The following is a 22364-nucleotide window of genomic DNA, read 5'->3' on the forward strand; positions in this document are numbered from 1 at the left end:
ATCTAAAGTTTTCACTGGACAAAAAAAGTCATATTTTATGTCACAATTAATACTTTGGCAAACTGAAATTGTCCTTCAATTTTGGTTAGTAGAAAATTGGTCTTAAACTTAATTCTGAGTGGCATAAAAAAGTCTTTAAAAGTTTAAAATCTATTTGCCTTAAGCTGCAGGAACTCTGATAAATGCATACTCCCTATTCCATATTTCTCCATAGCTCCTGCTTCAATTCTTTTTTGTACCTCTATTTATGCTTTGCGGCAATATAATGCTTATTGTTGATTCATGTGTCTCTGTTGCCCCCTGCTGTTGTCAAAGTGGTCTAGCAGGACGTCACATTGCCCAGGCCCAGCTGATGCAGTCCTGTCTGGCTGCAGTAAAGACCTCCATGCTGGTGATTCAGAGATCCCAAGAGACCATCAGTGCTGCCCTGCAGGCTGAACAGAATCATTGCAAGCTGGAGGACACACTGAGCAGCCTCCTGGGCTGCTACACACGCATCCTCACTGATGGTAAGAAACAGGACTCAGAAATGCAGAAACACCCAGCAAACACAGAGACATGAAAACCTTGTTCTTTCTGATGTCTCCCAGTGTTTAATATGAGGCAGACTTTTCGTAAAGGAATACTTCACGGCCCCAAATGACCACTGGTATATCAATTACTCACTCTGTGTTCACTTCAATTCATGAAGAAAAAAAAGTACTGTTTCTGGTCAGTGGAGTCTGGCTTTGAAGAGAGCGTAAATATATTTCACCTTTAGTTCTGTTCCCTGTCGGAAAGTGCTGTCCGGAAAGCACTGTCTTTTTGGAAAATACTGAGCGTACGACTGAAGAAATGAGACTTGGATTATACTGCACGAGTTATGTGAGAGTTTTTGAATGGATGACTTCTTTTAGTTTTGCTGTTGATAAAACCATGGTCCCCTTTTATACTACAGTTCAACTAAATCAGTATTTTGAAAGGAAATGAGGTCTTTAAACATGCTTTAAATCATTCTTATGATGCTCACAAGCAATAAAATCTGTTTCAAGGAGCCTGACGAGAGCAGATGTAGTACAGTGCTTCGCTCAGCAAAGTCTCAGTTGTAGAAGCTGGATGTCATGCATAGTGTCATGATCTTTCCAAACTCCCAATTGCTCCAAAACTTTGAATGAGGGCCATTCATGCTCGTGAGAAACCACAAATACCTTGATGGTCATACTTTGCTCTCATTACATTCCTTTTCTGTCCCTTTTCCCTGTTTCTAGAGGAGTTTATCCAGTCAGTGCAGAGTACAGCCGGCATGGCGGTGGTGTTATTGATCAGGTCTGTCATGGGTTGTGGAGATGAAGTTGCTTCTGTGGTGAGTTGAGGATTAAGAATACTGGATTGTGCACATTACACATATATTTTGACAACATTTACTTTACAACTGAATGAGACCGGACTTGAAAAGTGATGACTGTGGAAACAAATGTCTTTCTTAAACATGCAACAACAACAACAACGACAACACAGTGTAGAACCTATCAACATAAAACAGTATTATAATGATATTCTACTAGGAAATATATTAAAACTGAAAGAGCAGATACTCAAAATGAATGTACAAGTTCAATATAGCTTCTGTTGTCACTGAATAGAGGAATCTAGGGCCGCAACTTGAATATTTATTTGTCAGTTATTGTCTTAATAAAGCAATTAATCGTTTAGTCAAATGAAAAGCCAAAAAGTCATGCAAAATGCCCACCATAGTTTCACCATGTGATGTCTTAAAACTTGACTTTTTAACCGACCAACAGCTCCTCACCAAACTCTAAGCAGTGTTAAGTAGCTACAGATGAATACGTTATTAACATTTATAGTTTGAGCAACATAATACACAGTAAAAAATGTGGCAAGAAAAACCTCCTGTTTCCAGTTCCTTGCAAAGCATTGAGATTTATAGTTTGATCTTCATTTGTGGCCTTAAATGGTTTAAACATTCATGTAATGTAAGCATACAATAAAATAAAAATGTTTAAGTAATTACAGGAAAAAAAGATCTGCTGAAATCTTTCTTGCAGATACCTGTAGTCATTCTTCTTGGTCGTTCTTTTCTTGGTGTGTTTGTGTATCAGGTGTGTAGTTTGCTGCGCAGCTTAGTGCAGGGTTTGGACTCAGCCCCGCGGTGGCTAAAGAAGCAGTGTGAGGATTTGTGCACCGGCGCTCGCCCACCGGGTGTCTCTCTCTACCTGTGTCATGGGGCTCTGGCCATGTTGAGCTGGAAGGGTGCTCTCCCAGGACCGCAGTGGGAACAGCTGCTGCTGTTGGTCCCAAACACACTGCTGGATCTAGATGTCAGGTAGGTCCGCTAAACTGATCCCTGTTCAGTACTGACGTATTTTACGCTGTGATTCTTAAATCATAGAAGAAGGTTCACAATTGAGAGTCATCTCAAAAAACCTTAAAAACAAATTTTACAGTTGCTGCCCAGAGCTTAACATGACTAAAACCAACAATATTGTGTGTTACTGTGTTTACTTAGAGTTTTTCTACATTGTGAAGAGCCTTTCTGTTTTTTCTCTGCATCAGTATAAAGGAGTCCAGTACGGCCATGGTGGTGGCTCGGGTGCTGACCCTGTGGAGCAGTGCAGCTCTGGACTGCCTGCAGGGCGAGAAGCAGCCCTGCCCTCCCCGTCTTCAGCAGTCTCTCAGCGGAGGCTCAGAGTTACAGCGACACCTGCTGGAGCACATCTACTCTCACTGGGAGCACCCACTAGACGGAGTCCGTCACCAAACCCGCTCCCTGTTCCGCAACCTCCTCCTCCTCCATCAGCACACCAACCCGTCCATCTCTGACCCAACCAAAGACCCGTACATAACAGAGCTCACCCAAAGCCTGCTGGGACTGGAGTGGCACATGAGGGGGAAGTACGGCTCTTTGGGCTGCCTCGTGGAGCTCTACGGGGCAGGGTACCTGCTTGACATCCAGCCTCAGCTGCCCTCTTCTCTCCTGGGCCTGATGGGTGATCAGACCCTGGCTCCTTATGCTAGTGACCTCCTGGAGAGGCTGTTTGTCAGCCACAAGGCACAGCTGGCCAGTGAGGCTGGTGCAGCCACAGAGGACTGGATGCAGCATTGGCACCAGACGTGGGTGACCCCGTTGCTGCAGGTGCTTTGCCGAGCCAGACTAGACCAGACCACGTACATCCTGGACTATTTCCTGCCCAAGCTGCTCCGCTGCAGCCCCTCTAGTCTGGCGCACATGGTGCAGGCCCTGCAGGACGCACCGCCATGCAGCACAGGTAAATACACAAATACACAGGTGTGCACATAAATATATTCATTTCCCATTTATCTACAACTCTTTTCTCTCCTTCCTTGTGGTTACGCTCATGATATGTCTTCAAAAATGATTCTGTTGTGGTAAGACGTAAAGTTAAAAATTTCCTCTCTACAGTTACAGTGGGAGCATTCTTAAACACAATTATGACAGAATATAGATCTGTTCTATAAATGCTGTTTTTCTCTCATTAGGTCCTTCAGGCAGCAGGGGTGCACTGGGAGCTCTCATGACGTGCCTGCGGGCAGCCAGGGCCCAGGGTGTTGTTCCATCCTCAAAGGAGGGTCTGTGGGGAGGACTGGTCCCCCTCTCTCTTCTCCAACAAGCACTGGTACACAAACATGATCAAGTGAGTGTCTGTTTGTGCGTATATGCAGCTTTTTTTTTTTTTTTTAACAAATTTTTCTTGGCACATTTCTTGGATTTCCACTGTATTCATATGTTATCAAATCCTACTGCCCAGGTGAGGATGGATGCTTTGGGCTTAGTGTGTGAGAGCCACCGCAGCACCGAAGTTCTGACCTCACAGGAAATGGACCTGATCCGCCACTTCCTGCCGCCTAATCTCAACAGTCAGTCACCGGGTGTCAGACAGCAGACAGTGAGCCTGCTGAAGAAGGTCAGATGTTTACTTTGCTTTTTTGTGTGTGAAAATGTTTTGGAAAAAACTTGAATTTTGATTTTCAAAGGGATCCGCAGTGCTAACGACCCTTTCACATGACGCAGTAGACATTGATGACATGATTTAATGATCAAATTGAAGGTATCACTTAACCCTTTGAAACCTGGAGCAACATGACTTTCCTTGTGCTGCTTTCAGATGCCTTTCACAAGGATTTTAAACCTTCGAACCCTGAGCAAATTGGTGCTACTTATTTGAACAACATGGGTTAAAGGGCAATAAGCAATGTGGCTATTAATGTTTAAATGCTTTTATAAAGGGTAGGGGAAAGTGTCTGGAGGGGGAAAAATAATTTTTTTTTTCATTTTTTTTTTTAAATACAATTTTCAGGTCATTTTCTTGTACTTATTCATAAGTTCATAAGTACATACGTTCCTCTTCGATCCAGTTGTTTTGTAGAATGAAGGACAGCACTGTGCTGCTGCAGAAGAGACTGATGCAGGACAGAGACCAGGAGCAGAGAGACAGAGACCAACAAACACTACACCTCTACAAGGTATACCGTACAGACGTAACACAACACTGCAGAGGTCTTTTTACTTGATAAAAATGAACTAAATGACTTGTTACGTGTTTTTATGTACTGTAGGAGTTTTTGCGCTGGCTGTGTGTGAAGCTGCTGGAGGTTTTGCTGCCTGGAGCTTCCTTCTCTAAATGCATTATGTCCCTCCACCTGCTGTGTCTGCTGGGCGAGCTCTTCACCTTCAGCACTGGTACGCCTACTGTTCATCAGCAGCACTCATATGACTCAACAAACTCTGCAAAACATAACAGCTGTTTAAAAATATACTTTCTGTAACTAACACGATGGTTTTATGGCAAATATACTGCAAAGGCTGATTTACAAGCATACGCATATTTTAAATGTTATGTATTTAAATGTAAGTGTACCAGACAATTCAAGATTAATCTTGGTCATATGGTATACAGATTTTGCAAAGACAAGGGACCTGGCAGGGTTTAAGAGGCATCAGCCAAAATCCTTTTGAGATTATGTCCCATCCTACATCCTGGAAAATATTACGCCAAATATTTAAAAAGAAATATGACATATTAACAGTCTGAAAAAAAACACACACAAGATAAAAAGTCATATATTGAAAGTATTCTTGTTAAGTTGGTATCACTATAATCTATAAAAAAAACTTTATTTGTGTACAAACTGTACCATTTGCATTCTGTGGCCTTAAATGGTTACTATCTTTATTTTGCTCTAGTTTGCTGCCTCTCGTTGGGTCCTGGAGAGAGTGCAGCTATTGGTTGTTGACAATGTTCACGTAATTGAACTCCAGTATTTGTATGAGCCAAAAAACGTAAGTTAATATTTAACGTGTTTGATTTTATAGGAATGTCAAGACAAGATAGAAACAGACTTATACAGCTTGAACTGAGTTTTATGACCACCTTACATCTTACGATCCACATCACAGGAGGGCATCATAAAACTCTCATGATTTTATTTTGACATTGGAAATTTGTCTGCATCAGTAAAATGCTTGAAAAGTTGTTTGGTGTAAGGCTGTCGTAAGATTCACCAAAGAGCTCAGAACTGAATGTTGTATTTCATCCAACACACTCAGAGCAGTTTGGAGTTCAGTGCTTTACTCAAGGACACCTTAGTGATGATGCCTGGCACATTTCATGTAAAACCAGCAGCCGGCTCACATCTCTGGAACACATCCCTCTGAAGCAGCAGTCTATCCATTACTGGCCAGCCTCTTCACTTTGATGCCAACCTGATGCTCCAGCTGGCTCAGCGTATGCTCTCTTGTCACTCACAGCCACATCATGTGTTTCTTCTCTTCTACCTCTCTGTATTCCTCAGGAGCTGATGTTTTTGCTCTCGGTGAAGTTGTGACCTCCGCCCATGCTCAGAATGTCCTTTACTGTGTTGCCAGCAACTTCCTGGAAGTCAAACAACTGGCGTCAACGTTACTACGGCAACTCCCACCATTAGCTGTGGGACTACAGGTAATATGCAGCTCAGTCACTCAACTGGAAATAATATGTGATATGATACTTTAGATCTTTCTGATTTTGTCAAAATACTTTTAGTTTTATGCAACCACCGCAGCACCGAAGTGTTTTATAGCACTACAACTGGCAGAAGTTACATTCCAGCGCTATCTGAAGCACAATCATTAACTTGTACGGTATATTTCGAGTTAATATGCTGATCTCACCTTGGTCTTCATGGTATGAGGTGCCGGAGAGGATGCGCTGTGTCCTTCAGGCTGCTCTGGACCTCAGTACCAGCACCAAGCCTTTTGACAGCGTCACAGCAGCCCACCTCCTCAACCTCCTGCTCCACCAGCATGACCTGGGCCAGGCTCTGCTGTATTGTGCCCAGGAACAGGGCCTCGATTTCCAGCCTCTGTCATCACCATCTCATGCTTCTGAGACCCTCATCTTGGAGCTCAACACCCTGGCTGGTAAGATCCAGATGCATTGCCTAATACATACATGTATATTTGTTGACAATGAATAAGAAATAAATAGTGATTGTTTTTTCTTCTGTCCTCAGTGGTTCAGTTCTTGCTGCACTGTCTGCAGTTAGAGGTGTCGAGGGCCGAGTCATCTCTCTTGCAGGCGGCTGCATCCTATCCCCTCTATGGCAGAGCTCACTGCATCACTGCTGTCCTGCAGCATCTGAACACTGAGTGAGTACATGCATCACAAAAACACATGCATACATTACACAACCTGCTTTCATTTAGGTCCATTGCTTTGCTGTTTTGTATTTGAAGAGCATATTCAGCCACGATCTCAGCCATATACTTGTTTAATATTTGCTTGTGTGTGTTAAGGAGTTTAAAGCAGAATGAGCAGTGGAGACATCTGGTGTCAGACCTGATCGCTGTGTGCTACAGGATGTCTGATGTGGTCTCCCCTGTTGTCCAGAGTTCCTCCCCAGAAGGGCTCATCCCCATGGATACTGACTCAGGTAATCTGATTTCTCAGCCTGGCCTTAGATCATGGTTCAGACACTCAGTGGTTCAAGAACACTCTCCTATTCTTATCCTAAACCTCAAACTTTATTCTTTTTGGTTGGTTGTTCATGTGTACCCAGTAAGATTCACCAAACTGTCCTGCTCTGGTTTGGGGCAAGTTTATTTCATGAAATGTTTCCCAAGAGTAACAAGATAAAAATTCACATTGCAGAGCAAGTCCTGCTTCTAACAGGAGCTAATAAATGTAACCGATGCTGAAAACACAATCAGTTCTCTTAAGTCCATCATACATGCCATTAATAATAAATCTGCTCATACAAGTGACTCTTGCATGAGGCCCAGTGTGTGTATGTCTATATGGTCCTCTTTATCTCTCACATAAGCACAGTATACAAATAATTACAGATCGATACGATCAATAAGAACACAATAATAATAAGTGTATGATATGTGCAAGATATAATTTTTACTGCAGGTTATTTTGTATTAAATATCAACCAAAATAACATTCAGAGAGAATTTGCAGGAAATAACTTTACCTGATAGAAGCAAACAACAAAGGTCATAAAAATTTACAAAAGGATATATTATTAATATGACATGCTTTTCTGTGTGTGTGTGTGTGTGTGTGTGTGTGTGTGTGTGGACAGAGACGTCAGCAGGTCTGCAGAGGATCCTGCAAGAGATTCAGCCCAGGGACACCAATGACTTTTTCACAAGTGCCAGAGAGCTGGACACACACCACGGAGATGATCACACAAAGTCTCAAAGCACACACACACCGTCACCGAATACAGGCAAGTTACTGATCATAACACTGATGCTGGTAAACATTTTTTTTGCCATGCCTCATAACAGTCCAGTATTATGCTAGTTTAGATGTATTCAGACTGTGAGGCGCACCTCCCTTAGGGGGTGTGGGAGAGGCATGAATCAAAGATACGTACACATTAGTTTGACCTCTGATTTGGCCCGTTAATCAGCATGGTCAACAGTGCCTTATTGGATCAAAACACATACTATTTCATGCCATAACTCAGTCAGATAGCAGTCCACAGACACTATATCCATATTCTAAGGTTCAGTGTAATCCTTTTAACACAGAAATTGCGCTACAGAGCCTGAGACCCTTTCCAAGACCTTACTAAGACCCTTTTCTGTATGCTGCCTTTGTGTGTTTACACAGAGCCAAAATAAATCCAAGAAGTGCCATGCTTGCATCTTATCTGTGCTGGACTGCTTCAACAATTGATGTATTGGATGTAGTTATACATATTATTAATGTTTGTTTATAAACTGGCCCCTGGCCTCCTGTCATTTTTCATAAGTGGTCCTCAGGCAAAACAAGTTGAATTTCACTGTTCTACTGACTCCTCTGAACTACAGAACTTACCCAAGAATCATCACGGTCGAGTTTTCTTCAGTGATTTGTAGTTTGTAGATCCATGAGTACATTGTAAAAAGGATCCGCTAGTGGCACAGTTAGCTGCTACTTCCTATTTTACATCCTGCATAGCATCAAAGAAAACGTAGTTCTAAAATTTAGAGCATGCTTTTCCACAAATACATTTAAGACACAGTAGTCGTCAATAATGAGAGTAAAACACTTTTGGTGTTGCGTTATCATACTGTTTTACTTTACTTAGGTTCAGAATGTCCCATAATCAACATTGGTTTTATGTTTTGTACCTGTAACAGAAGTGGATTCAATTGCGATGGGCACTGTTGAGTGCTGCACTCCCCAGCACTCATCACTACTGGTGCATGCAGTGCTAGTGATGTCCTGATGGGGGCAGTATTTAATCTCATCTTTGTGGGGTACATTCACACAGTGTACTGTCCAACAGTTCTTGGGATCGCATTAAATGATGATGTGCGCGCGCGTGCGTGTGTTCATGTGTGACCCAACATAAATAACAGCAGCAGCCAGACACATGAATTGACTCTTCTGGTTTTCATTGAATACAAAGCTTTGACATGGTGCATTACATAATAAGACAAATACGTCTTTAAGTTTAGATTATTAGGTAATAAACTAACAACTGATCAAACTTTTTCCATGTCACTTTTTGCATGTGTGTGTGTCTCACTGTGTCTATGTGTGTTTGTGTGTGTGTGTGTGTGTGTTGGCTCCAGGCAGCGAGAGCTACAGGGTGACAGCCCAGATGGTGCTGGTATGTTGCTGGCGGAGCATGAAGGAGGTGGCCATGCTGCTCGGACAGCTGTGTCAGAGCCTGCCTCTGCACTACACCAACGATACGCACACACACTCTGGACTCATCACAGAAGAGCAGGTGAGATCCTGACATACTGAACACACTCACACACTCTGTCTCTCACTGCTGTTACCTTGTAAACGGTAGCATCATGTGTTGTGTGCGTATCCAGCCTGATGGATCTTACTCCTCTGTGCCATAGAGCTCAAAAAAGTATTTAAAAAACACATCAGTGAGCCACACTGTTGACCTGGGTGACATGTTCCTACATTACTATGAACACACACACTGCAGTTTGTGACCCGTTTTAAAGATTCAGGTTTAAGTTGGAAACAGTTGGCTGAAGGGTGAATGCTGTAAAGTGATCTTCCAAAGTATTGAGAGACAACGCATTGTTGGTTTGGATCTTTTAATGGGACTTAGAAGGAATAGCCAGGTTTCCATCAAAATGTAGCGCAAAATTTGCAAAAGAGAATGCTCATGAAATGAAGTTTACATCTTCTCCAGTTATGGGAATATTAGAAGTTAAGCGTATTGAGCTAAGCAGCTTCTCATGTCGGGAGCCATTAAACCACTGCAGAAGAAGAGGGCGCAACAGGATGATGTCACAAGTCATATTAATGGACATCAGTATAAAATACAAATGTAAATATGCTGGAGTTAGCAGGACTGCTAATTTACATCTGTAGTCCCTTGGTAGGTAACAGACAAATAGAAATAACAAGATAGAAAGAAAAAGGAAAAAAAATACGACAATTCATTCAGAGGACAAAAGTGCAATAACTGTAGCAATGTAAATTAATAAAAGGCCTTAAAATAATAAATTGTTAGATTAAGATGGCTGGGTCTTGAATGTTTCATTGTCATGCTGTGAGATTTTGCAGTGAAAATGTTACGGAAAACATTTTAACAAGAGTGAAACACTTCAAAAGGGGAACAATAGGGGACTTTAACACAACACAGATATGAGTGCAGTTGCCCTGTTTTCACCTCCTCTATGCATTTACATCATGCAGTGAATCTGCATCATTAAATTAAGGCCTTGCTAGCCAGACTGCTCATCAGTTTATTTCCTCTGCTCAGAGCAGTCAGCACGGAGTATTATCACTGTCATTTTACCTTACTGTTCATTTTGAGGTGACATCAGTGTGTTCATGTAGGATGAGTATGTTTTCACTTTTGATGTGTATTTCCATCAAAAGTTTGCTCTTAAACAGGGTTCCAGCAGATCCTTAAAAAGTTTTAATAGGCATTAAATTCATTAATCTATGAATAAGGCCTTAATTGGTACTAAAATGAATTAAATCAATCTTTCAAAAGTCTTAAAAATGCGAGGATGTTAAGAATCACTTGATGTTGCATCGTAAAATCTCAAAATAACTGCTGACATCTATTTTTAAAAAAATATATAATTTAGGGGATTTCACATCATGCAGTTCTGAATAGAGAGACCAACAACACCAACATCCAATCAAATGAAAGTTGTTCATTCAATGTTCATTGTTTTTCATGTGTTCCACTCTTAAAAGTTTCACAAATATTCAGCATTTTAGATCATCTTACTTTTTACTTGACCCAAATAGTCATGTTTTATGTTGATGTAAACATTTGGACAAAGTTGTCCCTAACCTAAGTAACTGATGTCAGTTCATGTTTTTATTTTCTTCAATTTGTGGTATTGTAAAACTTAAAAGGTCTTAAAAAGTCCTAAGACTAACTTTTTTAAAGGAGCAAGAGCCCTGTTAAATTCCATTTAAAGTGGTATTATTTTAGTGCCACAGTGAACTCTGGCCTAATGTCACCTTACATAAAAACAATCCCTGTGAGTTCCACACAGTGTGGTTTCCAGATTGAAGTATCTTGGAAAGTGAGCACTGCCACTGGAAGTCAGTATTTGGTAAAATAAACTTGGACTGATGTGTTCCTACATGTCATTTTGAACTGGATAAATCAGATTGCTGTGCTAATCCACTGTTGATATGCTACATTCAGAACTAGAATATGAAATGGTGTCAGCTGTGCTCCCTCCAGAGCTGATTTTTGTATTTCAGTTGCACATCTGTCAAACGGCCCCTCAGACATCTGCTGCCTCTTCTCAGCTCTGTCTTATCACTATTCTTACTGCTTTGAAGTCACATTTTGGGAATAGGATGGCTAACAAGTTTAACCAAAGTGTAACAGCTGAGCTGTGGTAGAGTGCTGCTGAGAGCACAGGCCAGCCCCCCCACCTCGATCACATCGGGAATCACCAGTCTCATACAATGACAATCGGACAATCCAAAAATAACTGCCGTACCCTAACATGGACGCTAATGCTGCCTCAGCTGAGATCTAGAAAGCTTTTACATCCACACAAAAAGCAGATATTCCACATAGAGGGGTGTCATTTGTTTCCCTGTATGTGTGTATGCCTATGGTCGCAGGGAATGATGTGAATGTGTGTGTTTGTCTGTGTGTGTTTGTGACAACACGCTGGGAGGCTCTTCAATTAGCATCCGCCCTCGTTAGCGCCGCGCTTTCATTTGAGGCCCGATCCTGCTGGTTTAACGGCCGCGACGCCCCTCCCTTTCCACTGCATTCTTTCCAAATCACTTCCACCACCAGCAGGAAAACACTGAGCGCTTCAAACAACATACACACACACACACACACACATACACATACACATACACACACACACACACACACACATAGGCTGACACACAGACAGACTCACACAGGAATAGTTGTCTGAGTGGTTCAGCATGTGAACGTCCATAATAACAAGGGTACCAGACATAGGCTGTGTTTGTCTGTGTAGGGGGTACAGGGTGTGTGTGCATGTGTGTTTGTGTTTGCCTGTTGAGCGTTTATTTACAGTCCTGAGAGAGAAAGTAGGAAGTATCGTCTGTGCCATTTGCTGAATGTGTGTTTTCTGTGTTTGTTTGACGGAAAGCCCCAGTTTTTTGGGGTGTCAGGGATGTGTGCAAAGATAGTAATCAGTCTGTTTACTACAGGGTCAGCAGCAGGCGGTTCATTCATTGTATTGTATGTGATATATTAGCAATTGGGTTTTGAATTATATTTCTCTTTATCTTTATATGCATTCTGCAATTCTTTTTTATCAATGCTCAGTCACCATTCGGTAAAAACTGACTTTGATTTAAACATAAAGTGACATAAAATGCTTTGTATGCAATTGCCTATGTGTGAAAATAGGTAAGTTGGCACTGTTGAACAGTTACCTCTGAGCACCTCTTGTTGCAAACATTTGACGTTAGTTTAAGTTTACTCTAACAGTTCCTGTTCTTCTGTTTCTCTAAAGGTTAAGCTCAACTTCTGGGAAATACACTTATTTGCTTCCTTGCTGAGATTTCGATAAGAAGGTTGATACCACGCTCGTGTCTGTTCGGTAAATATAAAGTTAGCCTGAAGTTGTTTAGCTTATCTGAGATTGTTATAAGAGTAAGCTTAAAAGGTGCTGGTGGGTGAATTTTGATACTTTTGCAGAACACCAGGCTATCTGCAGAGTTGTGGATCAGAGCCACATGATTTGTACAGTCGCAAGTTATAAATTTAATGACTTTGTGACCACACTTGGACTTTAGCATTTTCACTTAAACACTTGATACTTCCTCCCATTATTTAAAAAGTGTGCCAAGAATTAAGTAATTTTAATCAACCAAATGCTTTTTATTATCAGCAAGTCAAAACTTAATACTCCTTAATACTTAATTGCCACTCAATCAAGTTATCAGTTGTCAACAATAAGGAACAAATGCTCACTGGCACACAAAAACTACTTGGTGTTCACCAAAAAATAAACAGCAGCATGCAAAATTTGTGAATAAAAAAAAAGGCAGACAGAGATGCAACAACTTCCAAAACATTAAAAAAAAAAACAAAACAAAAACAAATAAATAAATTATTTTTTTTTTAAAGTTTTGATAATTTTTAAAATTTTAAATATTTTATTACTCTGTTGTTAATTTTTGCATTATATTTGGTGACGAGCACATTATGACTTGTGCAGGACTTGAAACTCAAAGTTGAGGACTTAGTACATGAAATATAACCGGAGAACAAAGACTTGAGACGTACATGTGACTTGTAAAACACTGATTTGGTCCCATCTCTGGCTATCGGTCTCTCTGCTTCCAGTTTTTCTGCTAAGCTAAGATGCTAATGGTAGCCTCATATTAACCACACAAACATGAATCTTCACTCACACACTCGCAACATTTTTACTAACCCAATAATATTGACTGATAATTCAGGACCAGTGTAGCTCAGATGCTAGCAGCTAACATTAAAAATGGTTTACAGTTGCATGACATTGAACAATCTAAGTGAAGTATTTGAGATTGATATAGACCAGATTCTGCAGAGACATGTTAAATCCATGTGTAAGTCTCAGTTTGGCATGTTATAATTTGTCAGTGACTTTTCAGTTTCATGCTTCATTAAATTTTCCCAACGTTTATCCAGTGTTCTCTGTAAGCCAGATGGACACAATATCAGGCCGTATAAAACAGCCAGAGGCGTTTTAACTGTCACTGCAGTGGACTGGATGATGATGTCACAACCACAATGTCCTGAGGAGATAATTGACGGTGATATCATGGATAGCATGTTGTCCCCTGTGGTAACTATAGCGATGGACCTCATTACATAACCGATGATTTAACAGACTCATGCTGCGGAACCACGTGGACAAGAGGAAACTCTGAACTCCTGTCCTCTCTGCCTTCACCGCATCCCTGTTTCTTTCACATTCCCTTGTCATCAGTTCCACGCTTCGTGCGTATGCATTTGCAAATAGTGGGTGTGTGTGTGTTAGCATTAACGTTCAGTGGGGTGATTCCAATAGTGTTTGGAAAGTTGGGTCTGGCAAAGTCTTTGCGGGCACAGTCACTCTGCCCTACCACAGCGATGACATGCATGGGCAAACATATGTGTTTTGTGTGTGTGTGTGTGTGTGTGTGTGTGTGTGTGTGTGTGTGTGTGTGTGTGTGTGTGTGCGTGTGCGTGTGTGGGTGTGGGTGTGGGTGTGTGTGTCCAAAACACATCGCTTTCCAAAATGTGTGTGAGCTCAACACCTCCTGCAGTCCTCAGCCGGCATCCTGTGTTACATCCTTGTTGGCCTGGCAACACTGCAGATGTTTCTGTCACTGGGTGGCACCATGGCAGCAGCAGTGGTTGTGGATGGGCATTAATGGTAATGTTTGATTTCTGTCTTTATTGCATTACTGAACTTTTCTGTTGACGATCAGTTAACACAATATTTAAGCTCTCCAGGAAAGATAATATTTCAAATTTACACGTTGTCTGATGATTAAAGAAAGCTATACAGAACTATGACAGTGACTGAGTGTACCAGAGAAAAAATGGAAGGAGTAGCACTTTGACATACTGACAGGACAAGTGTGTGTGTGTGTGTGTGTGTGTGTGTGTGTGTGTGTGTGTGTGTGTGTGTGTGTGTGTGTGTGTGTGTGTGTGTGTGTGTGTGTGTGTGTGTGCGCGCGCATGCATGTGAGCATCCTTGTACTGTATGAGCGGGACAGACCACCAAAGTCGCTGGTCAGCTGGAGTTTGACAGCTCGGGTGTTTATTTGGCATAGCTGAGCCTGGATCGGTCTGAGCCTTGGTTACACAGAGGAGACAGACCATTTGTTTGGCCACGCTGAAGCTGAGGGAGAAACACACCCACATCCACACACACACACACCGCCATGAACACAATAGGAATGCTTTGTCCGACATCCCTCTATATTTGCTCTCTAGTGCACAATGTTTACTTAATGCCATTTTATTTTAGTATCCAAATTCTAAACAGGAATTTTATGCTCCCGAATATTATACTGTTAAAGATGAACAAAGAATTGGGGGAGAAGCGCAAATTTATACATATGGCCCTTTTTGTAATTCTCTGCCCCGGGTCTTTGCGAGTCTTTAAACACAGTGCAGAAGGAGTTGTTCATGAGTTTTTTTTTACTTAGCTGCAGTTTGTTAGTTTTAGGGTGGATTATTGATCTGTCGATCTGATTAGATGGATGGATGAGAGGATCAGCTGCTGCGAGTGAATGCAAACTTTTAGACTCAGCAGAATGTAAGGGTCAAGTTTCACTTTCACTGTGCTTTGTCTTCTGCTGCTCCGTCTGTGCCCGGAGTATGGTCTCTGCTCAGAGAGTGTGGTGTGATAAAGGTTATACATTTCAACAGCGCTTAAAGTGAACGGCCTAGCTCCAAAAATGGGAAATCTATATGAGGTGTCAGATGTTTTAATGGTGGTGGGCTGCCAAAATTAGATGAATGTGTGGGAAACCCTGAATATATAAAAATGCAATGTAAGCCTATATTTGTATGATATAAGTAAACTAAAGCCTCCTTGAAGTTCAGACATGGATCTGTAACCCTGTTTCATTAGTTAAAAGCTTTGGTCTGACACATAAGGTTTATAATAATTAACTGAAACGTGGGGTGGGGAAAGCATTTGAGTTACTTAAATAAAAAATAAAAACTAGACTTGAGAAAGAAGAATACTGATACAATATTGTGTACTAACAACACTAACTAAAATAAAATACAACTAAAAAGAAATTTCTTTACTTGGGTTTAGTATTGTCTGTTTGGTGAAATTTGTTAACACAACATGCAGGGGGGGCGCTGATGCATATGTTTGTTTAAACTAGGATGCCTACATGACTGTGATTCAAATACCTTCACAAAGTTACTTTTTTGTATTAAAATACATATTCTGAACTTATTAAATCTTGCCCCTGACATATATGCCACAATACAATGTAATGTAACCCCCTCTGAAAAAAAACTAAAAAAACTAAATGAAACGTTAACATGAAAAATCCAACCTAAACTCAAATGAGTTTGTAAAATTCATTGAAATTTAACTGAATTGACACCAAAAATCTAAATGAAAACAAAAGAAATAGAGAAAAAAAGAGATTTTAAAAAATGCAAAATTATTATAACTCTGCCACACTTAATTAAGACTTTCACTAATGTCATAACTAAGTTAAATACATATATTTCAACTACACATAAACATAATAACTGATATTACATGTCAACAGGTATAACACGTACGTCCAACAGCTAGAACTCGACTAGAGCAATGGAGAACAGCATTTGTCTATTGTGTAATAAAAGAATTTGATTCGTTACTTGATGGCGTTCTATTGTCAGTACCATTTATAAACCTAAGACTGCAACAACAGACATTATCAGAGTGCTGTCTAACCCTCAGCTGTCAGGGGAGAAGTTTGCTATTTGGGTCACTGTCACGGCTCCGAGCCATACATGTAATTAGACTTGGGAAACTTCTCTCTCTCCGCACATGGAAGTTTTTCTGGGAAATGGGCACGCTTGCAAACAGGAAGTTGACGTCTAAATAAAGCCCCCCCCCAAACCCTCCCCTGCCTCGCGCAGGAAGCTCGCTTGGTCCTTTTAAACAGTTACACAGACGGGAACCTTTGGGAGAGGGAAGCTTTAAATAGGCGAAGCCGCGGCCCGGCTCGGCCCAGCTCAGCACCGCAGCGGTCTGGGCCCCAGCAGCCATGGGCCATCTAACAGTGACTGTCGCTGCCATTTTTACCCCGGTGAGGTCAGGCCTGTGCTGGGAGTCCACTCTGGCCACCAATGTGATAAGTCATTGGGCTTGGTACCGCTGTGGTTTACTCAGTCCATATTTTGGTGTTTAAGTTAGTCCACTTCAGGTCCACAGGGTCAGTCGAGTTTATTGACCAGTCATGTGGCCAGAAACGGGCTGTCTAAGCCCTACATTTTTTTTGCGTTCAGTCTTCCTTTTATATTTTCATTTTACACATATTTTTCATTCATTTATTTTTCCAGTTTCAGCACATTCTCCTGCTGTTTTCCTCCTCCAAACTCGTCTCCATTCATCATTGTCCTCTCGTTCAGTGACATCAGGGTTCATAGCCGAAGGTTACAGCGACTGGCGCACTCCTGGTTCATCTGCGGGTCTGCGTCTGTGTTAGTTTAGATGTTGTGTCTAACCCCACATCCCCTAAGGGGCCGTTGGTTTTTTTTTTCCCTTTTCACACAGAGTTTTTTTGCACCAGGGCCTTGCCACCCCTCCCTGTGCCCTCCATGCCACCCCTGACTAAGTCGAGGCCTGGCCGCCTCTGTGGTGGCGGTGATACCACAGTCTAAATGACAGGGCAGTGAAGCTCTGCGTCCGCCTCGCCCTGCCGCCTCACCTGCAACACACTCACCAGTTTACACACTGCCACAGCACTCAGTTGTGTGTGTGTGTGTGTGTGTGTGTGTGTGTGTGTGTGTGTGTGTGTGTGTGTGTGTGTGTGTGTATAGTTAGAATAATGTTGCTAACACTATTACTAACTGGATGGTTTTACTGACAGTGGCCATTATGTGGATGTCTCAGCATCCTTATTTGAGCACACTTGTCACGCCACTGACATGCCGCTCTCACGCTTGACAAGCTCGATGCTCACTGGCTGAAAACTAAGTGGTGTCTCTAAAACAAGAGTGTAGCCAGCGTTTCAGCTTTGCTTTTCTTGCCAAATAGAGAAAAGGCTAAAGTAGGGTTTCAGGATGCAGTTCATCCATGAATCTTTTTATGACTTACTGTTTTGCATTTAGTTGGAATTTTTAAGAGACAGTGAAACGAAATGACAAAGCTGCTAAATTGTTCATTTTACGACTGTGCTCCAATGAATGGAATTATGTCATTTGCAGGGGTGGGGTAGGGTGGGTTGCTTTGGCTTTGTATCGGGTGTAATGCATGTGTTTAGATGTAATTGCTCCATTTTACAAAATGATTCACACTCTACCACAAAGTACAAAGTAAACCAGAGTGGTTTCATTTAGATCGTAGTGTTTTCCTTGTTTTCATTGTACTGGTGGAATATTTCTCGCTTGATGTCATGGCGTTTGAGGTAACAGGCTTTGCTCTCACAGATTCGATTAGAGGTGTTCTTTTCTGGGGTGTTTCCACCAGCAGGTCAGTTCAGTTTATTCATTTTGGTTTGCATTTTTTGTATTTCCATTGTGAGAAGTAATAGATGGTACCTTTAGTACCTTTGGAACTCTCCCCATTTTTGGTCACCCTTCTGCTTGGGATTCCTTGCACACAGTTCGGTACTAAAAGGTGGAGCTAGAAACGCTGCAGTCCATTCACTGGTCACTGGTTGTTTTTTTTTTGTTTGTTTGGTTTTTTTTTAAAGATTTTTTTCTTTTGGCTTTTCTTGTCTTTATTATAGTATAGTCAGAGAGTGACTGGAAAGGGGGAGAGAGAACAGGAATGACATGCAGCAAAGGGCCGCAAGCTGGAATCGAACCCGGGCCACTGCTTAGGACTCAGCCTACATGGGGTGCACACTCTACTCACTGAGATAGAGGCCGCTCCAACACTCTGTGTTTAGGGCTGAGCTGTGGCTGGTTTAATAACCACTGTCAAAAAAGTCATTGTTTGGGCCAGCTGTCAGCAACTTTTAAAGAGGAATGTTTCCTTGTAATGTTATTAAATGTAAAAACTGAAAACATGAATCCATCAACACACCTTAAATTTCAATATGGAAACTCTGACCGTTTCATGTTTTGTTGTCTCTCTCGGATGACTTGGATGCACTTTTAGAGATGAGTGGATCCTCAAGCGTTTAAAAAAATGTATATTGTTTATGACCAGATTATGTGAACTTCATACTTTCTAATCCTCACTTGGCAGAGTTTTGTTCCTGTGTGATCAGGCAGCACTAAATCCTTACTCTTGCCTGAGAAGGAGTCAATGCATAAACCCGCTATTTATATTCATCCTGCATCCTGCACCGTTCTGTAGTTAAGAAACGGGGTGCAGACCTAACTCTGTATCACTAGTGAACATGGAAATATAGCCAGTGCTACTGGACAAAGCAGCAAGTGACAACAACTCCCCCCACATGTAAGAGTGCTGTCTGCGGTGGAAACACTAAACAGATCTAGGGTCTAGGTACCTCCTCGTAGGTGTAACTTTTGGTTTTGATGGAAATGCAGCTTTTGTGAGGATTTGCTCCACTTACTTGTCAAGTAAGTAGAGTAGTTTTACAGTAGTTTTACAGTAGTTTTTTGGCACTCCACCCAGTCATTTTCCAAACTTTCAACTGATTGGACAGATGATGATGACGCTTCACTTAAATGGAGCCATTAAAATGCTATCACTCAAAGATTACACAGTAGTTGAAAAACATTTGTCAAAATGAGCGTCTTACTTTTCTTTTTATCATTATAAAGTGAATGTGCAGGAGTTTCCAGGTAGCCTGGTTTTTAAAACACATAATCTTAATGTGTGACCAATTTGATTCTGGCCTGTCTTATCCCCCCCAACCGCACATTGGTTTTTGACAGTTGGTCAGACAGAAAGACTCATTTCAAGATATCACCCTGGGCTTTGGGAAAATGTGCCATAATGCCGGTTTTGTCAATATACTTATGAAAACCATACATTCTCTGAATACCATGTCAATAAAGGTCAAGAGATCCCTGTGAAAATGGCCATGCCAGTTCGTACCTTACTTAAATTTGGACTGTTATTTAACCCCCTTCCCTAAAAGTTAGCATGACATGGTTGGTGGCTATGCATTCCTAGTCTTTCTTCTAGTTTCAAATGATACCATTATTTTCATTATAGCTTTAAAACTCATTCCACTACAGCGCAGCCTCTGACAGAAGGTAATATTGTCTGAGGACAACAGCGTCCCCTCCACCAGAGTGGAAGAGTCAGTGTTATTTTTCATATGAAGAGCCAGTTTGCTTTTCAGGTGGTGTGCAACCTTGCATGTAGCATAATTTTTGTGACAGCAAAACTGTAACTGGTGACATCCTTTTCAGCTGAAGGCTAAAGGGAGAGGCTTTAAAGTCATGCATACATAACGCGCACACACACACACACACACACACACACACACACACACACACACACACACACACACACACACACACACACACACACACACACTTACCTAGAAAGCACCTTGTCACAGTTCAGCTGCTGATTCCCTCTCTGTGTCTCTCTGTTACAGGTGGAGGGGGTAGGCCTGTACTTCCGTCAGCAGCTCCTGCAGTCCCGTCATCGTGGCGCCTTTGAACTGGCTTATGTGGGCTTTGTACGCCTCACTGACATGCTGTGCAGGTGTGTGTGTTCACATTCAGGGCAAAGGGCTGAAAGGTAATACTGCTGAATGGCCGCAGGCAATAGCTCCCATCATGACACCAAGTGTCAGTGTGCCTTGTAATTAGCAAGAAGGCAAATTCTCTAAGTATCACTCTGCAGGTATAATGTACTTAATTACATCACGACTTGATAATTGGCATCATTCATCATCTGGAGCCTTCAGAACAGCAAACTGAGACTCACGAGCAGGAAAAAATAAGCTTGTTGACTATATAAAAAGACAGTGTGTCAACTCACAATGCAATGTAAAAGCTGGTAACATTTTATTTTTCAAGAAATTTAGATAAATTATTTAAATGTAAGGAACCATTTAACATTTTGGGAAATGCACATATTTCATTTTTCCCAAAGTTGAGATGAGAAGATTGATATTAGGATATTTCTTAATTGGGTAACCACCACAAATACTTTTGAGCGGTTACATATATCAGTCTATAGGTTAATTTTGCTCCTCTTCAGTGTACAGCATTGCGCACCACACAGCTGGTGGGAGCTTGCTAGTTGTGCAGCTTATTTGACAAATACAGCTAGTAACTGTCACAACTCATCAGCGTTGTCATTGAAACATTAGACACACCCTTCAGTCTCTCCCAAGTAGCTCCGGTGAGTAGGTGGCTCAATTTTGAGCCGCAAACCCCCTTTAGCATTATTGTTAGCTCTGTTAATGGGGTCAACATGGATAGCGGTCCTAACATATGCCCTTTTTACACCAAGGTCACGTTATAGGGCCGCTACTAATTCTGTTTATGCCTCCTTTGCTTTTTTGCATAGAACCAAACAATGGTGGCATCATGCTGCTCCAGTGTGTGATTATAGATATATTATAGGCTTCAGCAGGGCTTTATAATCAATAACAATGGTATAACATGCCAATAACAATCATTCACCATTAGAAGGCAGCTGATCTCGTCTTCTGCTTGGAGGAGAAGAAGCCACAGTATATCATTGTTTCCCAGTTTGTGGACATTTATGAGATAGCTGCTAACTGCTAGCTGTTTTTTAACCTCCTGCAGTGGATCACACACATAACACGTCAAAACGTCCACACGTCCTGCCGATGGCTGTTTCAGAGCTGTTATTACCTCCCGTCGCGGCTCAAACTCTGTCCCTGTGATCCAAGATCATACCTTATATCCAACGAGACGACGTGACGGCACAATATTCCCACCTTGAACAGGTAGTGTAAAAGGGGCTATAGTTAACAAAAAAGAGGTTTTGTGGCTCAAAATGAAGCCACTCACTTACTGCAACCCCCTGGGAAGAGACCGGAGGGTGACTACTTTGTGTCCACAGCAATACATTTTATCAGGAGTAATTTCCAAATGTGCAGCAGCACTAGCTACCTCCCACCTGAACTGGTAGTGTGCAATGCAGAGCTGATGTTAGCTAAGTAATGAGGACCGAAAGGTGGGCAATGGGCATTATGTTTACCTTATGATGAGGCAGCTGGGCTATCAGTAAAGCCAACTGAAAATAAAATAAAAGCCATTTACACAAGACATTTACAGCACACACACAAAATTTTACTATCTCTATATGGATAATGCATTGTAATGCAGTGCTAAAGCTCATTGAGTCAATGGAGCACAGAACTGAAAGGATCAATTTCACTTCATTTTCCAGATTTTATTTCTTAATGAAGCCGTTAGTCACCGGTTAATGGTTGTAAGGCTATTGAAAGCAACACTATCTGAAACTGACATCCATGTTATTGATATTCTCATCACAATTTTGGGAAGAATCGTTGAACTGCTACTCTGCTATTTCAATATTATAATAGGTCTTTCAATTTTAAGATATCAGCCTATTTTTTTTATTACATACAATGATTGCAGTGCGGTTTTTTGTGTTTTGTGTGAGCAAGTTATGGCCAAATATTTCTAAATTCAAATATAAAAAACAGCAGTTTCGTTTTATGACTAAAAGTCATGCACTTTCATGGCACATTGAACAACACCAGTCTGATCTGACGTCTGTGGTGACATGACCTGACTTTCATGCGACTCCACACTCCCCATCACCTCCG

General features: G+C 41.5%; 1 protein-coding gene across 3 annotated transcripts in view; it reads left to right on the forward strand.

Moving 5' to 3' along the window:
• Nucleotides 1-22364, forward strand: part of thada (THADA armadillo repeat containing) — a 111569-nt gene that overhangs the window by 2868 nt on the left and 86337 nt on the right. For all 3 annotated transcript variants that reach the window (XM_088086194.1, XM_088086192.1, XM_088086193.1), the window contains exons 8-22: nt 316-509; nt 1248-1342; nt 2100-2323; nt 2554-3266; nt 3499-3653; nt 3768-3923; nt 4375-4482; nt 4576-4699; nt 5812-5957; nt 6190-6418; nt 6511-6646; nt 6794-6930; nt 7588-7738; nt 9078-9231; nt 20187-20296. In XM_088086194.1, the coding sequence (XP_087942320.1) occupies nt 316-509; nt 1248-1342; nt 2100-2323; nt 2554-3266; nt 3499-3653; nt 3768-3923; nt 4375-4482; nt 4576-4699; nt 5812-5957; nt 6190-6418; nt 6511-6646; nt 6794-6930; nt 7588-7738; nt 9078-9231; nt 20187-20296 (2832 nt within the window). The remainder of the gene's footprint in view (nt 1-315; nt 510-1247; nt 1343-2099; nt 2324-2553; nt 3267-3498; nt 3654-3767; nt 3924-4374; nt 4483-4575; nt 4700-5811; nt 5958-6189; nt 6419-6510; nt 6647-6793; nt 6931-7587; nt 7739-9077; nt 9232-20186; nt 20297-22364) is intronic.

The sequence above is a fragment of the Plectropomus leopardus genome, chromosome 13, assembly GCF_026936395.1.
Source record: "Plectropomus leopardus strain MGB_pleo_1.0 chromosome 13, ASM2693639v1, whole genome shotgun sequence".
Classification (NCBI taxonomy): Eukaryota; Metazoa; Chordata; class Actinopteri; order Perciformes; family Serranidae; genus Plectropomus; species Plectropomus leopardus.